This window comes from Phalacrocorax aristotelis, chromosome 3 (genome assembly GCF_949628215.1).
Source record: "Phalacrocorax aristotelis chromosome 3, bGulAri2.1, whole genome shotgun sequence".
Lineage (NCBI taxonomy): Eukaryota > Metazoa > Chordata > Aves > Suliformes > Phalacrocoracidae > Phalacrocorax > Phalacrocorax aristotelis.
Genome location: NC_134278.1, coordinates 101,534,930 through 101,559,238, shown reverse-complemented (window position 1 = coordinate 101,559,238; position 24,309 = coordinate 101,534,930). Strand labels below are relative to the sequence as shown.

General features: G+C 41.6%; 1 protein-coding gene across 1 annotated transcript in view; it reads right to left on the bottom strand.

Moving 5' to 3' along the window:
• Positions 1-93: 93 nt before the first annotated feature.
• SUSD4 (sushi domain containing 4) overlaps positions 94-24,309 on the bottom strand; it is an 84,868-nt gene continuing 60,652 nt past the window's right edge. Inside the window, exons 5-8 of the mRNA XM_075088792.1 lie at positions 16,427-16,618; positions 15,802-15,946; positions 13,747-14,129; positions 94-12,505 (exon numbers count right to left, since the gene is read on the bottom strand). Of these exons, the coding sequence (XP_074944893.1) occupies positions 12,477-12,505; positions 13,747-14,129; positions 15,802-15,946; positions 16,427-16,618 (749 nt within the window). The 3' untranslated portion in view covers positions 94-12,476. The remainder of the gene's footprint in view (positions 12,506-13,746; positions 14,130-15,801; positions 15,947-16,426; positions 16,619-24,309) is intronic.

The following is a 24,309-nucleotide window of genomic DNA, read 5'->3' as shown; positions in this document are numbered from 1 at the left end:
ACTGATGTGCCTGTAATGTCTCCAGCGTATGCTGCTCTGTTTTCAACATGCTAATAAAATACATTAATAATGTGCAATCTTTTATAAGTCCCCTTAAAATGCAACCAAGATATAATCTTTATTGAAATAAGACCCAAACAGGTGCTCTCTCATATTTAATGGAGTGGATTTAATACTGAAAAAATGTGCTTCCAGCCAAAGAACAGGTCCTTGTGTGTGCTGGTTGTGCAAACGACGTTTGCCAGTTGTAATGAACTCAGACTATGAACTTCTCATAGCCACTGAAGGTTATCTATGGCGAATGACTAATGCCTTCTAAATTAAGGTCTATGATTGCACTCCAGTGATTAATGCATTAAATTAATGATTTCTTACATGAAAGACCCTTACCAAACGTGCATCTTATTGTACCTCTGGGCTCCCCTATAATGTACAATAGGCAGGTGACATACATGATATTTCCCACGGGCTTCTTGTAAAGCAGGCTTCCACCCACACAAGTTCAATGCTGTAATAAGGTCATTATTTCTGGAGACACGCATTTTCATATCTTGCATAGGTAGTGACATTAAGGTTCTTTACCTTATGATGTAGTTAGAATTATTATATTAAATACCAAGAATTATTTGATTTTTCCCATGTGGATTTCACGACAAACACAGGAAAATCTGTGATCTTGATAAACCTCCACTTTAATAAAAAAAAAAAAGAGCCAGTGTGGGATGTGTTGAGTGGAGAATTATTAAAGTGTTTTAAAAAGCTTTTATCAAAGCAGTGAACTCAACAGTTTGTTCACAGAATGCATAGAATAAGGAAAGATAAATTTCTGCAGTGTACAAAGATAATTATTCTCCCATAAGGCATATAGAAGGATCCAAAATGAGCCTCTGCACATGAATTTTTTCCTGGTTTAGGTAGCATTGATTTTGATCTGAATGTGCTTCTGTGAGCTTCATTCTCAGTGAGACTGAAGACTTTGGAGAGGCAGGGTTTTGCATTTATATGCCTTTATAGCCTTGGCTACCACTGAGTTCAATTACAAATATGACGGTATTAATTGAAGCAGAGAAAAGAAAAGCAAGATCAGTAAAGTCTAACTGAGCAAAGTGGATCACTTGATGAAAGTGCTCTATCACTCTCGACGTAAGAGTAATGCAACATATTGCACTTTAGCCTGAAAAAGCTGGTATTTTAACACATGTTGAAACCAAAGTTCTGTCTGTTGAAATGAGTGCGGTCAGATCTTGGCCAAAAAAGCTGAGAGCTGTGCTTACCCTGCTTTGGATTCTTAAAAATAAGATTAAAATGTGCAAAAGGGCAGTGTCTGAGGAACTGACTCAGCCCACTTTGCTTCTCTCCAAGGTCTGAGTAGGTTGCAGGAGAAAAATGTACTCCCACGCTTACTATATATATATATATATATAAAAATACATAAAATACAGCCCTGGATTGTCTGACCTCCACAGCTGTACAGGGCAAATCCCTATTTCGGGCCCTGCTGCCAGGCCTGCCAGACGCAGCAGCAGCTTCCCCCCGAGGCCACTCAGAGTAGAAGGAGACCTTTGTTCAGGCAGCACCCGCCGGCCAGGCAGCTGTTCTCTGTATTCTGCAAAGAAAAGCTGACCGGAGCTGAAACCTGGTTTTATACTAACCTAAATACCTTTCAAACTTTGGGACTGTAGTAAATTGGCCTGTGACAGCTTTCATTTTACTGAATTCTCTGGCATTTGTATATGAGCGTATATACACATGCAGTCGTGCAAGCTCAGGTCTCAGAAACCCCCTGGGAATCACACAGCACAAACATTATCAGCTAAGACAGGAGAGAGCCCCAGGAAATAATTCCTGCAGTGTTAATAAAAAAGGGAAGATGAAGGTAAAACAAAATCCACTGGTAACACCAAAAGAAATGTCCCGTGAAATTGAAAATTGTACATGCTGACAATATGCCAAGGTTCTGCATGCAGTTGGGGTTTAGAAGTCAGCACCTCCACGACAGCCTCGTGACTCCTGTTGCACTCGAGACATCTGTCAGTTAACGACAGTGTATTCAGCTGGCATGGCTGGATTGCTCCATTCTGACTGCTTCTCCAAATGTGAAAATGCCGGATGAATTGCGCCATGTGATGTTGTGCCGCTCAGAAACACAAAGGGTGAGGAGAGCGTAGAAACAGCGCATCACTTCTTGCACTCCCAGGAACATTATTCTTTTAAGGATTGTCAAAGTGGTTTATTAGCAAAGCATGTAATATCCTAGACAAAAAGCCCTTAATTTTTTCACATGGAAGGATGCCTGCAGACATCAGAATAATAACCTTAAGTCTCGATACTAGATCACATTTTTACTAAGACTCAGGAGGAAATAATCTTCTACCCAGATTCAAGAGGGAGGATTGCTGGGTGGCCATGGGAGTTCCCAGGCTGGCTGGCAGGCTCTCTGCCGCAGCTGCCTCTAGCACTTAATCCCAGGGCAGGAGAGGCCCCAGAGTGGTGCAGATAGCGGGACCAGCCTGCCATGGAGCTGTGCTGGGGCCGTGCTTCCCAGCGGCACCCTGCCACTGCAGCCCTCTCCAGAGAGGTGACCTGCCCACTCAGCCTCCTGCCCCACAGCAGGTAATCCCATTGACGGGTGGGGTCTCACCTGCCAGGATAGAAGAATACAGCAGTTGTGCTGCACCTCACTTGGTGCCTGGTTTAGCCACGCTTCAGCCAGTGCTGCTTGCACTCCTGCTTTTATGCTAACAGCACACTGCCAGCCAGGAGTAACTGGAGAAAGCGGTTGGAGCAGGAGGTGGCTCGGCAAATGTCACATCGCTTCTGGCTTCATCCACACCTGAGAGTCCAACCCTTCCGACATGAAATGTTTTTCACTTTTCTATGGCCTCTTCCTGTATTTTTCCTACCTGTTTTGACTTGCCAGCAGTTTCTGCTCATTTTGTGCTATCAGCACAAGCCCTAAACCACTGCTCTTATCTGCACCTCTTCCTGCCATGGAAAGTGCTGCTTACGTAAGAGAGATGGTGCAGAGGCTAAGCTTCTGTGACTCTGCCTGTGAAGCAGCCATCGCCTCACAAATCATGTTTGCCTGAAAATAGCATGCTTGCCATTTTCAGTAACCCCACAGATTGCTGATATTTTTCATTTACTTCGTACATTTGAGAGGATTTTGTGTGTAGTCACCTTTGCTACTGGGTTTCCTGGCTGATGTGCCAGTATTTGCACTGACGGAGCTGTGTGGGTCAAGACCTGGTACAGATGGGCTACAAGAACATAAACTTGTGTCTCTTTTGCCCTAGTGTATATGGTGCAAACCAACAAACAGCCTTCAGCAGTGAACAGCTGGTGTTTTTAAGAGAGCAGAATCAATTCTCTATGATCATGCCAAGGGGTAGAGCAGTTGCTGAAGCAGAGCATTTCCCAGTTACCACAAATCTGTGCTTTTGAATTTGTTTGCATTTCCTACCTTCTTAGAATTACATAGAAAACAGTTGTGTTTGGCATCCATACATGTGAGTCTGTCTACATTTGGAATTTAAAATGTACTGCAATCTGCTTGGCATCAGTTTCCCTGTAAGCTTTCAGCATATACTTATTGCTCTCCACAGCCGTTCTTCATGTCTTTCTCTGTGGCCCCGCTAATTAAAGCCTTAGCTCATTTTCCTTTTAAGGTCCAAACTCTCTTCACTCTGTAAAAGAGAAAAATCTTAATCAAATGTCAAAGGTCTTCAAACTGTTGTATTTGTGTTGCAGCCTGTGATGATTACAAAGGACCGACCAGCAGCCTGGGGCGTACACCTTTCTCATTCAGTAAACAAATCCTTTCCACAGAGTTTAAATATGTAATTGCATGGCAGATGCTGTTTCTTTTCGTAGAAGTGCTTACAAACACATCTTGCAGTAAGTGTTGAGATTTCAGTGCAATCATGGGCTAACATTTTTCTGATTTACATGCTGTTTTTAACTTCCAGGGTCCTAATTCTGAACACGGGATTTGGCTGCCCCGTTGTGAACTTCCTATTCTTCAAGTGCATAACTAATCTGAACAGGAAAATGAATGCACAGGGACAACACAACGAGGCTACTCCTAAGCTTGATTGTTGTGTTTAAGGTTTTTAAATACACTTGCTTTGGAGCAGGTGTGAGTTGAAAATAACCCATTACCTCATACAGCTCGGTCTGAAGAACATGCTGATACAATGATCTGATAGTGTTGTATGCTGATGATGCAAAAACCTAAGAGGACAAACCAAGGAAAAGGAACGATAAAGCACTGCTGCAGAGGGAGGCCCATTCCACCATGGACTGTAAATATACCGGGTTCAGTGGGGGCTGCAGAGCTCAGCATATCTGAGCAAGCAGGAGCAGCAACGTGGGCAGCGCAAGATGGCATGGGGGGCAGAGTGCTGCTCTCTCCCCATTGCATGCAAAGGCATCAGCCTCCTCGTTCTCATGTCCTCCACAGATGGGGCTACAGGATGTGCAGACAGACGCTGTGTGCTGCAAGCATTGGTGCTGTCAGAGACCCAAAGCCCACAGTCATTTCTTGCTCATTATTTGGGAAAAAAGTCCCCTCTCTACTTACTATGTGTTCAGTCTTGGACCACACAAGTAAAGTGTGTGGGGTTCAGTCTTCTTTTGGGCTAATTAAATTATCATTTACTTTCTTGAGAAAGGATATCCACTACCCTTCCTTCTGAAGAAACCCAAAATCTAAATTTATCTTGGATTTTTTTTTTTACAAACTATAGTTTTTAAATTATGTAGTGAAAAAAAAGCATAAGATGATACAGAGTGGCAGGTTATTGTTCTTGCCAGTGCTGCAAACAAACTGAGGCAATGCCCCTTGTGCTCGAAACCGACCGGCAGACCTGTGAGGATGAAATCACATTTTAAAACTGAATTTGGAAGGCAGAAAATCCTCCCAAGAATATCTGTCTGCATTAACGATGGAAGTAATTTCCTCCCTTGTTAGATACTCTGAAGCAGGCAGATATTTGATTTACATCTGCTGCCTCCTCGTGACATAAAATATGGTTTGGTGACACAGTCTCAATTAAGAAACTGAAGGTCAGGGAACAATTAATCACTTTGTTGCTCATAATTTAATATGAAGATATTTAGGCATATTTAGGATACTTAGGCATCCAGAGATGAAGACAGCACCGTGCTGGATTTAAAAAGTGTCTTAAAAGGGGAATTGTCTTGCTTTCACTTGCTTGTCAGTGCCTAGAGCAGCCAAAGGCTGACTATCAATGACCTGTTGCACGGCCCTATGTTGTGAAGGCTTAAATGAATGCAGAGAACCACAATGCACCCAGTCAGCCTCAATTCACTGCAAAGAGTATAATGCAAGTAAAATCAGAGAGCTGGGTGGAGTTTCCAGGGTCCAGTTTTCCTCTAAAGGAGTGTAATGCTAAAACCTGCCTTCCATTGGATGGGAGCACGTGGCCTTTCTTGTGCTTCTGGGAATCAGGAGAGGGGGGCTCTCGACTGTATGGCCAGAAAGAGCTCCTTGCCAAAAGGGGTCCCAGTTCCCATCCATTTCACTGGAAGCTGAGAGCAGTGCATATGTCCAGAGACTTCTGTCTGGAACAGCTCCCAGATTCAAAATTTCAGGGAACAGGAGACTGCCAGAGAGGAGAAAACTGACTGGGGAGGCACCATTACCTTTAATGAGGCTTCTTCTTGGCAATTCTTTCCCCACTTTTTCCATAAAACAGAGAGAATGTTATCATCTAAGTCTTGTCGTAGATAGGTCTATCTCCAGTAAGATGTACTCGTGACATCAGCCCAGCACTGTAAGCCTAACTGAAATGTTAGGCTGCCATGATATCCTTTTTAACACCAGGCTTCAGCAATCCTGTAGCTGTATCTAAGCTGCATGCTCCTGCCATGTGAACAGATACGTAAGTGAACCTGCTAAGTCACTGTGGCACTTCTCCCATGTGGTTGCCCAAAATCCAAAGGAAAACCAGGCAGTGGGTACACAAGCAGGCAGCTGATTTTGCCTGTTGGACTAATCCAACAGCTAATTACACCAAACTTCGGGAACGTATGTATCAGTGATAGACTGCAGACATTTATAGTCTTCATCAATGAACAGGATAAGCTAAGCTAAATCGTTCAGCTAAACTTTAGTAAGTAATTAACCCTGAATTATCAACAACAGGCAGCTATGGTAATGATTATGAAAGAAATAACAACAGGTTGTACAGTTATTCATACAAGAGCACTGAACAAGGCAGATGAACAGCATGTGCTGCCATGGAATTAATAGAAGGGACAATGGTGGCGAATGCGATCTCCTGCAGGGTGGTACAGTGCCGGGGGCTGAGATAGCTGCTGAAGGACACTTGCTTTGGCAAAAGCAGCATGTACTCAGCAGTAGATGGATGGAAGTCAGAAGCAGCTAGTAATAAGGAGCGTTAAAAATAAATCTAGCCTAATTAGGTTTAAAAAAAAATGTGAACCTGACAGCTCAGCAACTGGCAACTGTTTAGTTTGAGCAGTTATCCTAGGGACAAGAAATTCATACTGGAGTACCAGGAAGCGGACAGATAAAGTGTCCTGCTGTGTACCCTGTGCTCCCTAATTGGACCATATCAGTGCCCATTTTCTGAAGCTGTGAGCTCAGGTGTTTCAGAAAGAAGGGTCTCTTTAAAATGTCTTACCTTGAAACACCCTAAAATATTAATTAATTCTTTAAAATCTAGGCTACTGCCTTTGTATGGGAGCATTCACGTGTACCTGTGAATTCTGGGCCAGTGAAAGATCATGAGCTGACAGGCTTGGGACTGAGGCATGTAGATATATCATGGATATAGTAATGTGGGCTCCCCTCAGTGTCCCTCTCTAACCATTTTCGTGGACCATTTGTCAGCAGAGTGAGGAGTTCCATGTCCCTTCTTGTCCTCTCTGCTGAGAACGTAAATGAGGAAGGCAAATAAGAGCAACTTCTTATGAGGGAGGAGACATGTCCTGCTGGGTACTGCACTGCAATTAAGCAACTTGTTTCACTTCCCAGCATGACTGGGGTGGCAGAATGAAACTGGAACAACAGTATTATTTAAAACAAAAACAAAAACAAAAACAAAAACAAATCAGAAAGGCAAGAGTGGAAGGAACCGGAAAAGAAACAGTGGGGAAACAGAAAGGAAACACAGTAAAATCGAAAAAGTGGTTCCAAACCAAAACCAAGGCCCTTACTGCAAGCAGAACGAGTCTGACCACTGAAATGCAGAGGTGATGGAAAAGAGCTGCTGGACCCCCCAAACCAGGAAGCTTGTCTTCCTTCCCTGCCTCTTGACTGTCTTTTGAACCAGCTGTATTAAGAAAACAGCTCCCTCGGTTCTTACTGAGGAACATGGGGAATTTATCCATGTACCCCCTGGACTTTATTAAAATTTAAGTGGCTTTTCTTCCTTCTCAAAGTTTCTGTGTAATATATTTTATCAGGTGAATCCAGTTTTCCTGGGCTACAAAATGTCCTCATGTAGCAGCTCCCTCTGCCCTGCAGGGCAGTCCTTCTGCCTTGCTGGGGAAAGCTGCCCCAGGAATCCCAGTCAGCGTTATCTGTACAGTTTCTGTATGGGGTCTGCTCTGATATCTGGACAGCAAATAATTTAATCTCCACCTAACGCCCTTTCTGTTATTGTTAAATAACATATCTGTTCTGGAAAAGGTAGGGCTGGAAGAATGGGCTGCCCACTACTATATAATGGTAGTGACAAGAGAAGTCTTGTAATGCATGAAAGAAGTTGTATACATTATTCTGGGGGAGAAGGATTTGTCTGTCTGTTCTGGCTGCACACCCTGGCCTGGGAGAGCGATAGGCAAAGTGGGGCTGTCTCCCCTCTGCCATAGTGCAATTCCTTTGGGAACTGTGTTGAAGGAACTGGACATGCCCTTGACAATGGGAGATGCTCCTGACTTTGGGGCAGATGTTGACTTGCTCGTTCACTTGCTTTCCCGTTCTTCTTGCCCTGGAGTCCTACCTCAGAATCCACAGGAGACCAAGAACAGGAGCTTGGGATGGGCTTCTGTGCTACTCCTCCTCTGACAGCTGATGCTACCATCTGCAGCACAGCACAGAGAGGAATAAACAGCTTTTGTGGCATGGGAAGCAAGTTTTGCATAAACATGACAATGGTCTCTGCACTCCAGTGGCTGAGCTGCTGTTTTTCCTTGAACTCAATAGGTGTCTTCAGATCATTGCCATGAGAGGATTTACTTCACCTAATGTGCAGGGAGTATTAGAAGGGCTGCATTCATTTAGCTGCCTAAGATAGACACGAAGACCAGAAAATCCCAGATTTGGATTTGTAACAGAACAAAATTCTGAAATCAGTGTCACTTTAATGCAACAGGGTCTAATTCACAGGATTTTACTGGAGTTCAGCCCACGCTACACAAAAAGCTTCTGTTGACAGAATAGAGTATTTCTGGCTGTGATTTTGACAACTGCTGACCAGTTTGCCTAGTACCATCAGTTTGGAATTAGTCTATATGGGGAAAACCATGCATCAGCCAAGTTTAGTTCTCAAAAGCTGGGAATCACACAGAAACAGAGTGAGAACAGGCCCCAAAGCTTACATAGTACATCCCACCCCAGTGTTTTCCTGGCCCCTATTTATTTAAAAGTTTTTAAAAAATCTCTCACAACAGAGGTTTTTGACAGCTTCCTCAGATCATCTTTCTTGCTTGTAACCATCCTCGTGGCTAGAAGGTTTTTCCTAATATCTAACCTAATTCTCTCAAGCTGCAATTAAGCCTATTATTCTTGTCCTACTTATATGGATAATTCCCTTCTTCTTTGCAAAATATGCTTCTTACAGAAAACCACATTTTTGTGTCCCCTTTGGTTTTCTGTTGTTCACACTGCACACTACATCATCTGTAACGTGACCTGTGAGGACAGGCTCTTCCAAACTTCTAATAATTCTTGACTCTCTCTGTTTGGCTTCCCTCCAGCTACTTCTCATTTCCCTTGAAGAGGAAAAAATTTGCTCAACATTTGACACACTGCTCTAGCTGAGGCCTTACTAAAGCTGAGTGGAGCTGAAGGATTGCTTCATGCATTTTATAAGTTACAGTTCTGTGGAAACATCCCTGTATTGACATCTAACATTTTCACAGCAGCCAGGTCCTGTTGACTCATGCTCAGGTAGTGATTCACTCCCTGCAGTGCTGCTGGGAGACCTTGGATCCCCACCTTTCCCCCAGCGCTCTGCAGGTCAAGCCCTCATTAATAAGTCAGTGTTGGAGGCTGACACATTGCTCCTCCTCCTTTTTCATTTTTAGAAGTATTGGCACGCTGCAGCCAGTTCTTGTTTTTCTTTCCTGGATTTCTCAGTACATACCCTTTCCTCCCTCAGCCAAAGGCACACAAATTGTCTATCTTCACTAATGTGCTGCTTCTCCCCCCACCAACAAGCATGTTCCTGATTTTTTTTTTTAATCCGCATCCCGTTAGCTCAAGCAAAAACAGCTTATGATCTGCATAAGATGCATTCATCCTCCCATCTGGTTTCATTCGCACAGCAAACATACTGTCATGATCTTACCAGCTCTCCAGACTCTCGGGGCCCTAAGAGTATCCGCCCTCCTGAAGGTTTGGCTGCTGGAGCTCAGGGAGTGCTCAAGGTCGACCTGAGGTGTTAGGCCAGGGAGCTGTGGTGTTCTCCAGGCTGGCAGGGTGGCTGGGGAGTTGGGCAGGCTGGGGGCACCTGGGGGCAGCCCACAGCCCAGGGCATCAGCTTGTGGGTCAGGGCACAGGTGCAGATCCTGGGGCAGGTGGACCTCTCATGGGTATTCAAACCCCATGTGAAAAAAAAAAAAGCAGCAGAAACAGTCCTCTCTTTCCCCCCAAATATTCAAGCATGCAAAAACCCCAAACTCAAACACACAAGTAAGCCCCCCCCTCCAAACACCCTTTCAGGAAGTCTTATGCATCATAAGCAAAAAATGGTAAAAACCTTTCTTTTATCTTTGCAAGTTATATTTAGGACAGTGCTATCAAAGGACTATAAAACAATATTAATACATCAATGTTTTCTAGTGTATTTGCAGTTCTGCACTTTTTGAAATAAAATGGTCTAATAAGCCATAAATTTATATTTCTTAAGTTATCCTGTCTGGCTCCCTCAACAAAATGACTGCAACACAACACATAACAGCAGTGTAAATCTGTAAAACTGTAGAGCTCCAAATATTAATCAGAAACTTTCCTAACGAAAATTAATAAATGGAAGTCCAGAAATTTAATAAGGAATTAAATTTCACAAGCTGTTAAAAGAGCAGCAAAGACAGATTTCATAATATTTTATAGGGCATCTAAAGTAAGTTCAATACTTTCCAATGACATTATGAAACAAAAATCACTTAACTGACTGCAGGCTTGAGACGTGCTTCAGTTCAAGGTTGGTATTTCAGCGCTCTTGTCTTGTTTGCTGGGGTGACAATCCTGAACTACAGTCTGCAGTGCAAACACCTCTGGAAACCATGGGACCTAAAAGGGAAGGGGCAGCAAAGAAAATAATACCCAATAGATACGACTCTAGGATAAACCTGAGGATATGATTGCAGTTGAGAAAATTTCAGCAGAAAAAATTGTAAATCTTGTGTAGGCAAGAATGGAGGATAATGTGGAATATGTCTTATCTTTCAATACCAATCACTACATTCTCATCAATGATACCGTAGAATAATTAAGATTATTGTAATAATTGCCTCTCCACTGCACAATTTTTTGTCTCCATTTGCTTCTTGCTGTCATATACAGTTGCTGACAGGATGCTAATAAACACTTTTTTGAATCTGTGTTGCAGCACATCTGTCATTCTACTAGCGTAAGTGAGGCCACTAGATAATACCACAATACAAATAAATACTTAAACTATCATGAAAAAATAAGAGCAAATTGTAGCGCTCCTCTGTTTAGAACAATAGAGATATTACTGGTTTACTTAGTACATAAAATCAGAACTCAGTCTCATTTTTCTCGTTGGTTTGGATTAGCCCACATGATGACAATCTCTATCATTAACATATGTGAGTTCTTCCTTCAAACACTGCCAGTGTAACATATGTTTTGTTCGTGCAATACCAAAAATAAAATGAGAAAACCTGCTTGGCTTTCAGTAAGTGTATGAAACTGTCAGGAATTTTCCTGACAAATAACGAGTAGCCTGTAACACCACAAAGGTGAACCGTTCATACAGGCTTTAGCACAGTGCTCTGGTGTAGAGGACAGAAAAGCCAACAGCAGCATCTATAGAAGCCATGCCACTGCCGCACCCATTTCATGTGCTGTGCTTACCCAAAACCCCTCTGCCCCTTTGTAGCTGGGTAATGACTATAAAGCTGAAAATACTACAGACCAGGTGTTCTGCTGCCACCTCAGCTTTCAGGTGGGAGCAGGTGAAACAAGTGAGGAACGGAAAAAAAGGCCAACTACACAGTGTCAGATAAGTCAAAGGAACTGAAACGGAACTTTATTTTTTTTTTTTAAGTATTCTACAATAATGGCTCAGAATACTACCACAACGTACAGGGACAAGGTAGTGCTCTGGGCTATGACTGTAGATTACTCTAGTATGTATATATTTGTAAGAGCTAAAGAAAGGTTGAAGCAGGGCAGTTCAACATTTCTTAAGCACATCTTTCATAATTTTAACATTTTCTAGATCTCTCATAGCAGGATTTATCAAATGCAATGTAGTCACAGAAGTCTTGCATAAATACAAATATTGATACTTTACCTTAAGTATTGAATATGATATAAATTCTGCCTTACCTTTAAAAAAAATCTCCAGATCATTATGTGACCTGGGAGTCTTTCCTTTTCTTTCTCTTCAAGAGTTTTTAAATATATATATATTTATATATTTTTTTTATCATACATCAAAGTATATATGAATCCCATCATTTCTGTTATATTTTCTGCAGACATGGTCTGAAACAAAATCACCAACGACTAAATCAAAAGCTTTCTGGTTAACATAGGAAAGCCAAAGAGGATCTTTTCTCTTTTTTTTGCATTTCAGTACTAGTTTTTTTTTAAACTTGTAAGGATTCTTCATAAACTAGAGGTCCATATACCTAGTCTTTATAAGCAAATTTACATACTTTGACATGCTTTTGTGAGGCAGTTAGTATCAAAATCCAATAGTATTTCATACAGAACCATATGACTTTCTGCGATGCAGATATACATTTCATTTCTAAAAAGCCACAGTTCTTTTTCTACATCTGCTCTCATCAAATCCCCAGGATTCATTCATAAAACTGCTGCTGTTCCAAATACTGATGCTGTTATCCCTGCTGTGGATTAAGATGTACACCCAATCTGGTGAAGTCCTTGTGTGGAAGATTGATAAGTAGGAAAATACCCTCCCCAAATCCACAGATAGTCTTTTCTATCTCTAAATCCTCATAATTCATGTCACCAATGCGATGAAGACATGTCTCTGTGCAGGCTAAGGGTCTTCTTCCATCAAAGGAATCTCTAGGGGAAAAAAAGAAATAGCATTGATTGCTAGTTGTAACTTCCCTTTATACTTTTGCAGAGTATTAATATTAGCAATTCTGCAAAAATAGAAATGGACATTGTAAGGATCTGAACAACACGTACAGTGTCTCTAATTCTAGACCCACCTAACACCTATATGAAAATTAACCTACTAAAACTACCCAGATTTTCTAAAACAAGTTAGGTCCACAAAAACAACTGCAAACATCCTTTCTACTACATTAATTACTGAATCAGCATTCAGAGTAGGCAGAGACTTTTGCTGGCATTATCATAATCTCTCCCTCCTCCTTCTAGCTGTCCTCTTCCCTTTGCAATGCCATTGCAAGTTAGCCCCAACCCTATGAAGCAGGAAGACTTCCTCCACCCACACTTTCACCCACACTAAATTTAGGACACTGGGCTTGAGCTTGCTACTGATAAATCACACAGAGTTTGCTTTGCCTAGTGACCCTCAGTGACTGTGGAGAGCAGGATCACGGCCACTCCTTTCAAATGTCTCCAAGAAAATCTATCTGGTTTCCTTAACACTCTGAGCAGCACAACATACAGCCCCACCAGAACTCAACAGAATGATATCAATGCATGCTCATGCTCAATTTAAATGCAGATGATAATATATGGCAATCTCCATTCTCGTATGTAGTCCTGTGGGTATGTTCCCCTTGTGCTGTGACTCCCACATCCATGGCTTAATGCGTACATGCTTTAGACTGAAGAATTTGCTTTACCCGCAGACATGACAAGCTTGTTAATAACAGCTGCTAATTTTGGTTTAGTATCAAAACATGATTTGCTTTCCATTTTAAGGAGAAAACCCTGTTCTTTGCTGTGAAAGCCATGCGTGTGAGGGAGTTGTGAGTGTAGGGGTTGAGGAGCAGATGAACAGACCAACACAGGCAAGATGATCGTTAGCTTCACTGCTGTACACAGGTGCCTGCTGACATCCCTGTTGATGAGACTGCTGTTACGTGTCTGGACAGGAACCTTCTGGCCTGGGATCCAAATCCCTTGCACCACTGCTAGCAATGACATATTACAGACATGAAGCTCTATGACCATGGAGTAGTATGGTTTAAAAAATGTCCAAATTAAGATGTAGACAAAAACTTGGAGAAAGTAGGAGCAGGTCAGCTGGGTTTATTCCTGCTCTGACAGTACAAACAAATGATGGCTCCTGGTTATGGACTCACCTATTGCACCTATGCAAGACTCACCATCTGCAATATCGATCCGCGGACTTGTGGATGCAGCCTCCCCGGCAGTGCTACGGGATACATCAGTTCGATCTGAACTGGGAAGCGCTGCTGCTTGGCATGCTGGGGATGGGTACAAACTTTGGAGCAGTTCAGAGGAGGCTGACCTACTGTCACAGGTCTCAAATTCACTAGGCATCGTGTCTGTAATCCTGGGGCCAGGGTAAGCAGGAGGATTCTGATCTTCTGTCTGCAAACTGTGCTCCTGGTCTGTGGTAGCTGAGTATCCAGGTGCCAGAGCATTCAAGCCGCTGCTTACAGCTTCATCGTAGGAAGGCAGCATGACAGGAACGCCATCCACCACCACAAAGTCGGGGTCACCCATGGAGCCCTCCTGGTTGCCTCTACGTCAAACACAGACGAATTATCACAGAGAGCAGGAGCACGTCAGAAGCACCTTGGAGCAACTGCTGAACTTAAATAAACACAGCAGTTTCTAGTCATGCAAAATGAAGCTACAGGGTCATTAATATTCACAGAAATGTTTGCTTCATGGGTTTGTAAAACTCTGTTCAGGTTGACAGTCAGGTGGAATCTGTTACAATCGGAAAAATGAAACCAGTAATGTGAAGAACAATTTTGAGAAGGGGAGGAAAACAGGTGCTTGGAAGAGATAAGGAGCACCGTTTGCTGTGCTGTGCACAGCAGGTGCCATGCATATAAGATCACAGATGTAGTTCACCAGTCAAAAGTGTCTGAACCCCTGGAAAGATGTGTGCTAGAGCACCGAAGTGTTTACAGCCCAAATAAACAGGCCCTGAGATTACTACTGGATGACAGGGCTGTGGTGGCCAGATTTGTGGCCTCCTTCTGGTCTTATTTTGAAAGGATGAAGGTTTCCTTAACCAGTACCAAGCTGGCTTCTTTTTTAAGCAAAACATTTCTATTAATTAGGAAGGTCTGGTAAACCCTACAGTATCTATTTAGTAGCCAACTAAATCATAGTAGAGTCCTAGCAGGAGGGAATTGGTCCCAGGACATGAAAACATCTGAAAAGGAGAGGATGGAAAGCCATTTCAGTAAGCTAGACAAGTATGGGCTATAAAGCTTTCCATAGTGCAACCCATTATCCTGAAGATCTTCCTAGTTACATACATATATGTATTCTACTCTCCACATACTGTATATGTGCACATATACATGCATATAAATTATAGGCATATAAATGTACACCACTTACATAATCTGTATACTTTTATGTACTCATTTCTTTAAGATCACCAAGTCCCTTCTGCTGCATATATTTACTGACATACAGCTTTTTCATCTCTCTTTTCTGTACATTGTAGAATGTAGACATGAGAAGATGCAAGCGCAGGAGGGAGGCAGTCGCACAGTGAAGGTCCGTAGCAAACTGAGCAGACTGAAAACTAGAAACAAGTCTAAACCCAGATACAGTACTAGCTTTGCCTCCACATACCTGCCTTTGTTTCTTCAGCTGTAAGATAATAATAATGCCCACCTACCTGCCTCATGAGGAGTGCTGTGAGAATCAATGACAAATGCTCATAGCTGTATGGTATTTTATGGAAATAAAGGAAGATGTAGGAGATGTTTATGAATCATGATTAAAATAATACTCATGAAGGGAAAGCAAACTTTTAACATAAATTTGTCCATAGGGAAAAAGAAAATCTTTCTTAAAACTTACATTACTAAGTCTACAGTAGTTAAAAAATTAATTCCCCCAGCACCTGAAAATGAGTATTTAAAAATATTGTCAGCTATTTTTACATGCAGAACCAGCAATTCTCAGTAGTAGAGCTGTAATTACTCCCAAAGTGAATCTGGCAATGTTTCCCTTTTATCTTAGCTGCAGAAAGGACTACTGCGGGTTTTTGGGGGTACCCTTCCACACTGGTGGTTCAGAGACTTCTGCTCAGAGCAGAAGAACAAGGTATCTGCAAGGCTTGTGAGTCGTGCTGCCTCCTCAGCAAGGAGTACTGAATGTGAAAACTGAATCAAGGTCCTCAATCTTAAAAAAACAAAACAAAACAAAAACAAAACAGTACAAACCTTGGAAGGAAATGTGTCTTAAATTTGGTCTGGAACATCCTGGCTAAAATAACCAGTAGCAGTACTAATAAAACGCTGGTAGCAGTAAACGCCACTATTTTCCATGTCGTCAGGAGTGTCTCCTGAGTGTTTGGCCAGGTTTGTTCTGTAACAAAAAGACAATACAAGAGTTGTGTTTGATTATTACTGATGTTATTTTGTATTACTACTTCAGCAATACTCAGAAGTGCCAGTTAAGACAAGACATCTTTTATACATATGTTGTAAAAACACACATGAACTCAGTGCTACGTACCAAAAGCAGCCTTAATATTAAGCTGCCACGGGGGCTGTACCTTGCTTTTTCCCCTTGACTTTTTTTATACATGCAATCATGAACTTAACTTATATAGCATATAAAAATATCCAGAAGATGTTTAAAAATACATTTGAAGAGCTAACGATTGAAATGGTTTAGGATCATTCAGGATCTTGGAAACGCACTGTATTTAATAGCATCTTAATTCAACATTCCTCACTTAACCATGAAACAGATGAAGTCCACCAGGCATTACAGACCAACAAATTTGCTCTAAAAAAGAGGGACTATAAGTGAATAGGAGTAATGCCATTGCCGCTCCCTTACCTGTTTTGACACAGTATACTTGGTAGGAGGGGAACCACTCTCCGTACTGGCAGGTGATGTACTTGTAGTCGTTGGTGAGGGTGTAACCAGGATCACAGTAAAACTCCACCACCGTCCCGTGGTTGTAACGCTCGCAAGGCCGTGGGTGGCAGATGTAGTCTCCATGACTCACCATTGGAGGTAGTGGACAAACTTGGGCAAATAAACAAAGAGAAAAAGAGAAAGACGTTCACGCCAGCAACCACTGTGGGGTAGCTTCAGTGTTTCAAAATGTACAGGGCACATTTCAGGCTCCCTTTTGGGCTCCCTGCAGTTTTGGGTTCATCTCAGCGGTACCAGACTGCTGCTGCTGGGAGATCATGCACCCATCTGCACCAGTGGATGGATGCACATACTTCTCACGAGGTAATGTGTGCTGGGGTGGGTCACTTTCAACTCTCACTGACACCGGCAAGCTCTGCTGCCATCTGCTTGTTTAAAGGCCTGAGAGATGGGATCTGTGAAGCTTCCCGTCTTCTGGGGAAGAGGGAGTGGGAGGAAGACAGAAGGGGACACTTATGCCTATAAGATGGCTACATATGGATGAAAGGGGACAGCTAAAATAAGGAGAATCCCTCTCCTCATAAAACACCTTAAATTTAGCTGTAGCATCCTATTTTTTGTTTCATTAACATAATTAAATGGTTATATGCACTAATTAAATTCCTCAATATTCCCTTTTAAAAATAAGTTTGCCATCAACTGTGCTGCAAAAGGTGCCCAGCACATGATGTTGCTTAAGCACTTACAGTCTGTGCCACTGTAATATTATTAAGTTGAACTTAAACTCTACTGGTGTTACTTGTGGTTTGTTATCTCTGACCAGTCTGACTGATATCAGTGGGACCACTGGTGGAGTGAGGTCTTGTATATAACAGAGGCTGAGCCTGTGTTAATATAGTACAGTGGTTTACATAAGGTTAGATTAATAAGAAAGAATTGCAATATAAACATGTAGAACTTCTATTGTAGGCCCTGAAACAAGAAGAGATGTCCTCCCACATGGCTGGGCAGATGAACTCAATGGAGAACTGAGGGAGCACTCTTTAAGAAAGAGCAGCGGGGAAAGCAGCTCGCAAGCAGTATTTTTATGAGAGGAAACCTTTCCACTGAGTAAATGTTTGTTGATTACTGTTTCTTAAGTGATTCTAACACTGAGAAAAAAAACCCTACTAAGTGTAGTGATGTCTCAAACGGCTATATACTGACCCAAAAAGGGCTTAAATTACTTGATGGCTTGTTTTATTTCCCTTCAGAGGCAGTAACTAACTGGTTCAGTGCCCCATCTACAGGCTGTTCCCTTCACTTCATGCCTCCCTCATGCAGGCAAGACCTACTGCATTGATTTAAATAATGAAAATGCCATCTATTGGAAGAAGAATCTTCCCAGAAATTACAATTCAGCTGCTTCTCTCTGTGAATCTCGCTACATGAATAATGCATTTCATAAAAAAATACACAAGATATTAAATGAATCTTCAAGAGAGGCTGATTACAATGTGCAGCAATGTCTATTCCCCATTCCCTGGAGACATGGTTTTGTTTGCATTTTCACTGGCAAGACTTAATAATAACTTGAAATCAGAGCAAGTAATTCACATAAAAATTCACATCCTCAATACTCTGCATACTTTCTAAAGTGTCTGGGCCCACAAGAAAGAGGAATGCTTTACCGGGAAGTCAACTCAAGATTGAAAACAATTTTCTTAAAACTAGGGCAAAGGTGTCAAACTGAAATAATAGGAGAGCACCTTTTGTCCATATGAGGGATCATTCTTTTATTAAAAAGAAAATAATCAGTGAAAGCAATGATTCTGGCCTGCCACAAGGAAACCCAATATATTTTTATTATCTATGCTTAGAGCATGAGAACACAGGAAGACAGCAATTTAAGCTTATTTGCAACTGAGTTTTGCCAAGCTACGGCAGGCTGCAAGAGATGTGTGGATACTCAGTACCTTTCTAGCAATGAGCAAGTAGAGCACACCTTATCACAAAGACCAACACTCAGAGAAACAAATTTTCCTCTCCAGCAATGTACCTGTTGCCTCATCCCTAACCTCTTCATGTCATTAAGAGCCAAAGCAGCCTGCTGAATAAAAAGCCTCAAAGTTGGTGTCCCAGCAGTGTGGATCAGCTCAGGCATGACACATTTCCAGGAAGATTAAAAACAATACACTGTGGGAACAACCCAGATGCAGAGCTGTCAGTCTTTTTACAAATGGTGATGTATTTTATAAAACCTGAAAACAAGAGCATCACTCTTTGTATAGGATATGTCCCCAGTGCTAAAAAAGAGTGAGACCCCTTCCTCTGACACTCTCTATATTTCAAGGGAAGCGCTCATGTATTGGTGCTGCCTGGAAACTTCTGCAGACATTTCTGTAATGCACTGCTGAGCATTAGTCATGAATTAGAGTCAAGTTTTAAGTGGTTGTACCTGCCAACAGTTCTTGCATTAAACACACTTAAAACCAGCAGATGCCATGGAGTGGGTTTGAAAATGAGGGTATTTAGCTCAACTGTAACCATGCCTTGTTCATATGTCAACTGGACTGTCAGAGACGGGGTTCTCACTCACTTGGGGTATCCCTCATCATCTCCTATGGACTTTATGTTCATCCAGTTTCAGGATCCCTCAACATTTGCATGGGAAAACTGGCTCCCATGTACAATCAGTAATGCTTGGTTCAGAGCCTCTTTTTCCAAATCAAGTCAAATGAGATCCGTCACAAACAACCAAAAATGAACTCGCTTTGAGCTCTGGGCAGTTAGTCGTACACCCAGTCCCTTTCCCAACTTGCTCTGTTCCCATGGTCACCCTGGCCCAAGATCCTTTAAAGTCAGTGGAAGGATGGCCACTTCATTGCCTTTAGTTTTGATCATAGGAACGCAAGATTATGAAAGTCTGGAGGGCCGCTGAACACTCTTGGCTCCCAAAGACAGAAGACTTTTAGTGCAGAGCTAGTTGTCTTACAGGGTCAGATCCCTTATTTATGCAGGCTACCGCTAGATCAAGTACTGAGGAAAACTCAGGTGGCAAACATAAGCCCACTGAAGTTTTCTAGGAAAGTTAAAATTCTAGCATTCCCAGTGATCAACCCTAATTGTATTTGGAAATTACAGGCCGTGGACTTCAGGCAGGTGCATCAAACTCACAGAATGAGAATAGCCACAAACTGAAAGTGTGTCTGACAAGTTCATTTTCACTGTCAAAGCTGACAGCAGTATGAACGATAAATAATCATAGAAACAAGTGAATTCTACTTCAGGAAATTATCATAGTTTCAAAAAAGCCCTAGGTGCTGTTCTTAAATATGACACCAAATTTTTACTACCAATAGCTTTCATCATTTTCACTTTATAAGGCTTCTGAGACATTAATGAGCTAATTACAACATCCAGCATGGATAATCCAGTAGTATTTTCTGACAACCAACATTGAAAGACATGTGCAACGTTAAGCATGTGTCCTTAACTTTGGAGTTTGTCAGAGAAATGGACATAATTCAGGCAGTGTCTGCTGGTGGTTCCGCAGCATGTGATCCTGGGTCTCCAGATCCATCTTTGTTCAGCAATTGGCCACAGACTGTAAGGGGACGTACAGGAACTTTACAGCTCAGCATTCTCAGCTGAAAAGCTGAATCGTTCATCAAAAAGAAAGAACAAATGTGTTTATATGGCAAGCAAATCCCTTCTGGGATGCTCAAGACACCTGTTACTCAAGGAAGTTGAAGGGAGGAATTCCTGATTTGATGGACTTCCCCGCCTGCTCTTTGGAGCTGCTGGAGCTGAGGGCTCTCCTCTGTGGTTAGCTATGGGCTTTCTGCTCTGACTGGTTTTAATGAAAAGTTAGCGCTCTCAGGAAGAGCTTAAAACCTGGGGAGTCGAGCCTTGTGTTACAAACACTGTCACATACTGGCTTGGAGCAGAGGCAAAGCCAGGTCTACTCCATGGTGTGTCCCCTCCATCGCAGCCTCTGCAGTGCAACAGCCACATCCCTTGGATTACAGTCGCAGCAAGGGTGACGCAGGCTGCAGGCGCTTACTGCCCAGACACTGGAGGAACAAATGGGGTTCACCCAGTAATTTTTCCTACCCATTATGGTTGAGAAGCTTTTTAAACTCTGCCCAGAGGATGCTGCAGTAATTCTGCACTGTTGATGCTGGAGTTGTAGGAGGGAGGGAAGATTTTTTTGCATTAGCATATTCTCACTTAACATTGATGGCACAGAATAAAGATATCATTACTTTTTAAAAGCCACTGGTAGAGATCTAACAGTGGAGTTACAGATATTTACAGTGATCCAAACCCTCTTTTTAGTTGATTAGTTCAATGGCTAGTCAGTTTAGTCTTTGGTCAAAGGCAGAAGGAAAATTATTAAGGTTTTGCCCAGCTTTTGTAGGTGAGCCAAAAAAATAAAACAAAAATGTCTTGAAATACAGGGCACTTATAAAAAAAGGTTTGGAATAAGCAAGAAGCTTATTTTCCACCTGTGATTTTTTACATAGTATGTTTTTTTTTCTAGCTAGAAGTCTGCGTTTCATGTAGGACGTCAGTTGCTCAGTTATTGGGGTTCACAGAAAAACCCAGTGTAAGGCCAGCTATTTTCTGTTTGACGGAGGGATGAACAGGGTTATTGACATTTGCCCCTAATCAAAAATAGTGCTTCTTCCAAACAGACCACGAACGCCTGCGCATTATGCAAACAGTGAGAAAAGATTAAGATGAAACTTCATAATGAGAAAGACACAGATAAAAACCTGTCAGTTCCAATGCATAGGGAAACCTGCTAGATAGGAATCAGAGAGGTGGACACACTGTCTGGTTTGTGCGTGAACTGGAAGGGAACAAGAGCTTCTCCTGACCCTCACCTGATGTTCCTGTACATATCAGGACACTAATTAACACCAGAAATCTGTACACCAGTCACCTGGCTATTGCATTCCAACCAATGCTTAATTCAAGCCATGATCTACTCCATGAGACCGCAGGAGTATACGTTGCAACAGGTCTGACTCTTCCCATGTAGGGTGGCCTAGTCCCTACCTGAGGCTTTACTGGCTAGCTTCTGGGGCCTCAGTAAGGATACTTTTCCATGTATTGCCTTCGTACAAACACATGCTTGGGTACGTAGGATCTGAAAATTCATTTTTTATACACAAACATAGAAGATGAAGATTATGTTTCTTCCTTTTCCTTTTACTGCTTCTTTATGAACACTGTGCTAATAAAACTTGGTTCCTTGGTTACTTCAGTGCCATCACCCTTCAGACTTTCAGAATATAACAAATACTGAACCAAGAAGCCTTTCTCTCATATACCTCAACAATTCCTGTCTAGTTCACCTGACAGACCTGGCCATTTCCACAGGTATTACCAGCACATGAATCACACTTGCACTGCACAGTACAGAGCACTAATTTCAAGCTCCTCATCCTCTCACATACACATAACAACACATTATAAGATAATCAGTATGGAGGGGAATGTAATGCCTATATCCTATATTCAGCTGATGGAACACTGGTATTAGCATCTTTCACAAAGGAAAATGTTTCTTAATAGTTACGAGTTTGTAAAAAGCAACAAACAAAAAGAAAATAAATCAGTGGTGTTCAAATAAAAGTAGCTGTTAGTTGTGGATTTTTAAACTCTAAAGACACTACACTGTTTAGAGAATTTACAAATTTATTTGTTAGCCAAAAAGACCTCAAGACAAAAACTGGTAGACAAAAAAATGGTTTTTCTAGTGCAATATCAAATAGGGAAATGCATGGGGGGAGGGGGAGAGATGGCCAATGGGAAGAAGAGGAGGCAAAGGAAATTACTTCTGCACTTCAAATATTAAAAACAGGATTCTTCTATCCTATAGTTAGATTTCCATTTATCATAAAGTAAAAAACCAAAAGTATTTTAATTCTAAAATTGCAAGACAAAAACTCCCATTAAAATGTCCAGTATTGTAAGTAGGATGGAAAAAAACCTGTTGGACTCGACCACTCATATCCACTTGAGAGCTTGAAGAACAAATTAAGAGTTTTATAAAAGGAAGGAAGTAGCAAACCCAGTTGCTTTAAAATAAGCCTTGTCAAAACATCTCAGTCTAGAACAGCTGCTTAACGAGAACTTATTCCTAATGACACTCTTCAGAAATGTGAGCAAAACAGGAAGCATTACTAGAGTAACTTTTCATTTATTATGAACATCAGCTTAACAGTATCATAATGATAAGTTCCTATAACAAATGCTGCTGGCATTGTGAAGGGAGACCTAGTGCACATTATAGCTGTACTGGAAGAAGTGAGAAAAACTTTTAATTTGTGTTTTGAAAGTGAAGACATGCTTTGAGGAACTTTTCTGATTACTCATTCCCACAGCAGAACAACAGCACCAATAGTAATACCAGAATAGAGAGTTTAGTGAAAACAACTAAGTGAGCACTAATATATAAAGTAACTTCTGTTAAGCCTGACAGTAGACATGACTTAAAGTAATGAAGACACAAGATGCTTATTTTGAACTCTGAAGGTGCCAGCAAATCTATTTCCTGAAAGCCTACAACAAGAATTATTAAAAATATTGTATTCTTAGCCAATCATTTCCAAATTCTTTTCAATCTTAACCTTTCTCGATTACTTACCCTTCACAGCACCACTTACATGTTTTCTTCTGTAAAGACACCTAACAGCTAAGTTCTTGACCATTCAGCAAGTCAATGTTCAAGCAGCTAGGAATATACCCCAGGTCTCATGGCTCCAAGCTGCCTGCTCTACCCCTAGACAATCACCCCTGGGTAGTTCTGTACCAGCAACAATAGCGAGGTAAGCCTTCCGATGTGCACACAGTGAGAAGCACTTTTCACCTGCTACAAAGTGTGAAATTAATTGAATAATTAAGTTTTTAATGAAAATCTGCTTCTCTGGTCTAGCTTTGACAAACATCATCTTGCTGAAAATTGTGATCACTGACACCAGCTGTATGAGCCTAAATGAAACAGTATAAAACTAGTTTCAGTCCTATTTTAACAACAGTTTAACATTAGCTGAGTCCCAAATGGAAACAGAAGGTGATTTGCAATCACTTATCGTAGACAGAGCTTCCTTGTTACTGGAGTTACAAATTACAGAGCCCGTTTTGCAGTTCTAGTCAGCTGAGCTCCTACAGGAGCAGCTATGCCAAATTCACACTCATCCTCAACAATCCTGCCACTCCCAGCACAGCAACCTGTGAAACATTGATCGTAATGGCAAAGTCTTTAGTTTCAAATGCATTTCACAACAGATATGGGATGAAACACACCTCAGGTGAGCTTTCTCCTATAAATTATGTTAAAAGGTGCAATTTTCATTTAAACTACAAAAAATTGATGATGAGTTTGCAGCAATAGAGAGCTAGGAATTCTTTCAGCAAGAGGCCCATAATTATCTTTAAGGAAATACTTATATTCATAATTCACATGGGAGTGCTTGGAGCACTATGGTCTTGTTTACAGCAGATCATTTCAGCCTTCTTCATCGCTTGCTTTTAGTTTTGTTTCTTCCTCTTCTTATGAGTGGCTGACTTTATGATGAGTAATAGTTTTTTTTAGAACTTTCAGAAGCAGATGCTGGGGACTGCATAGACACTTAACAGGAAGGAATCAGAGAACTTCAAAATAAATGAAGGCTTGGGTATTTGACAGGTATTACAGGATAACCCCAAACCTGGAAAAGGTCAAAGTGCTTAGAAGTTGAATGGAGGTGGAGGAGTGAGAGAGAGCTGTTGGGAAGCTGGCTAAGAAAACCAGAGAGATAAAAGTGTCTGACAGGGATGTCTGAATAAGCAAGTGCTCACTGTGAGCT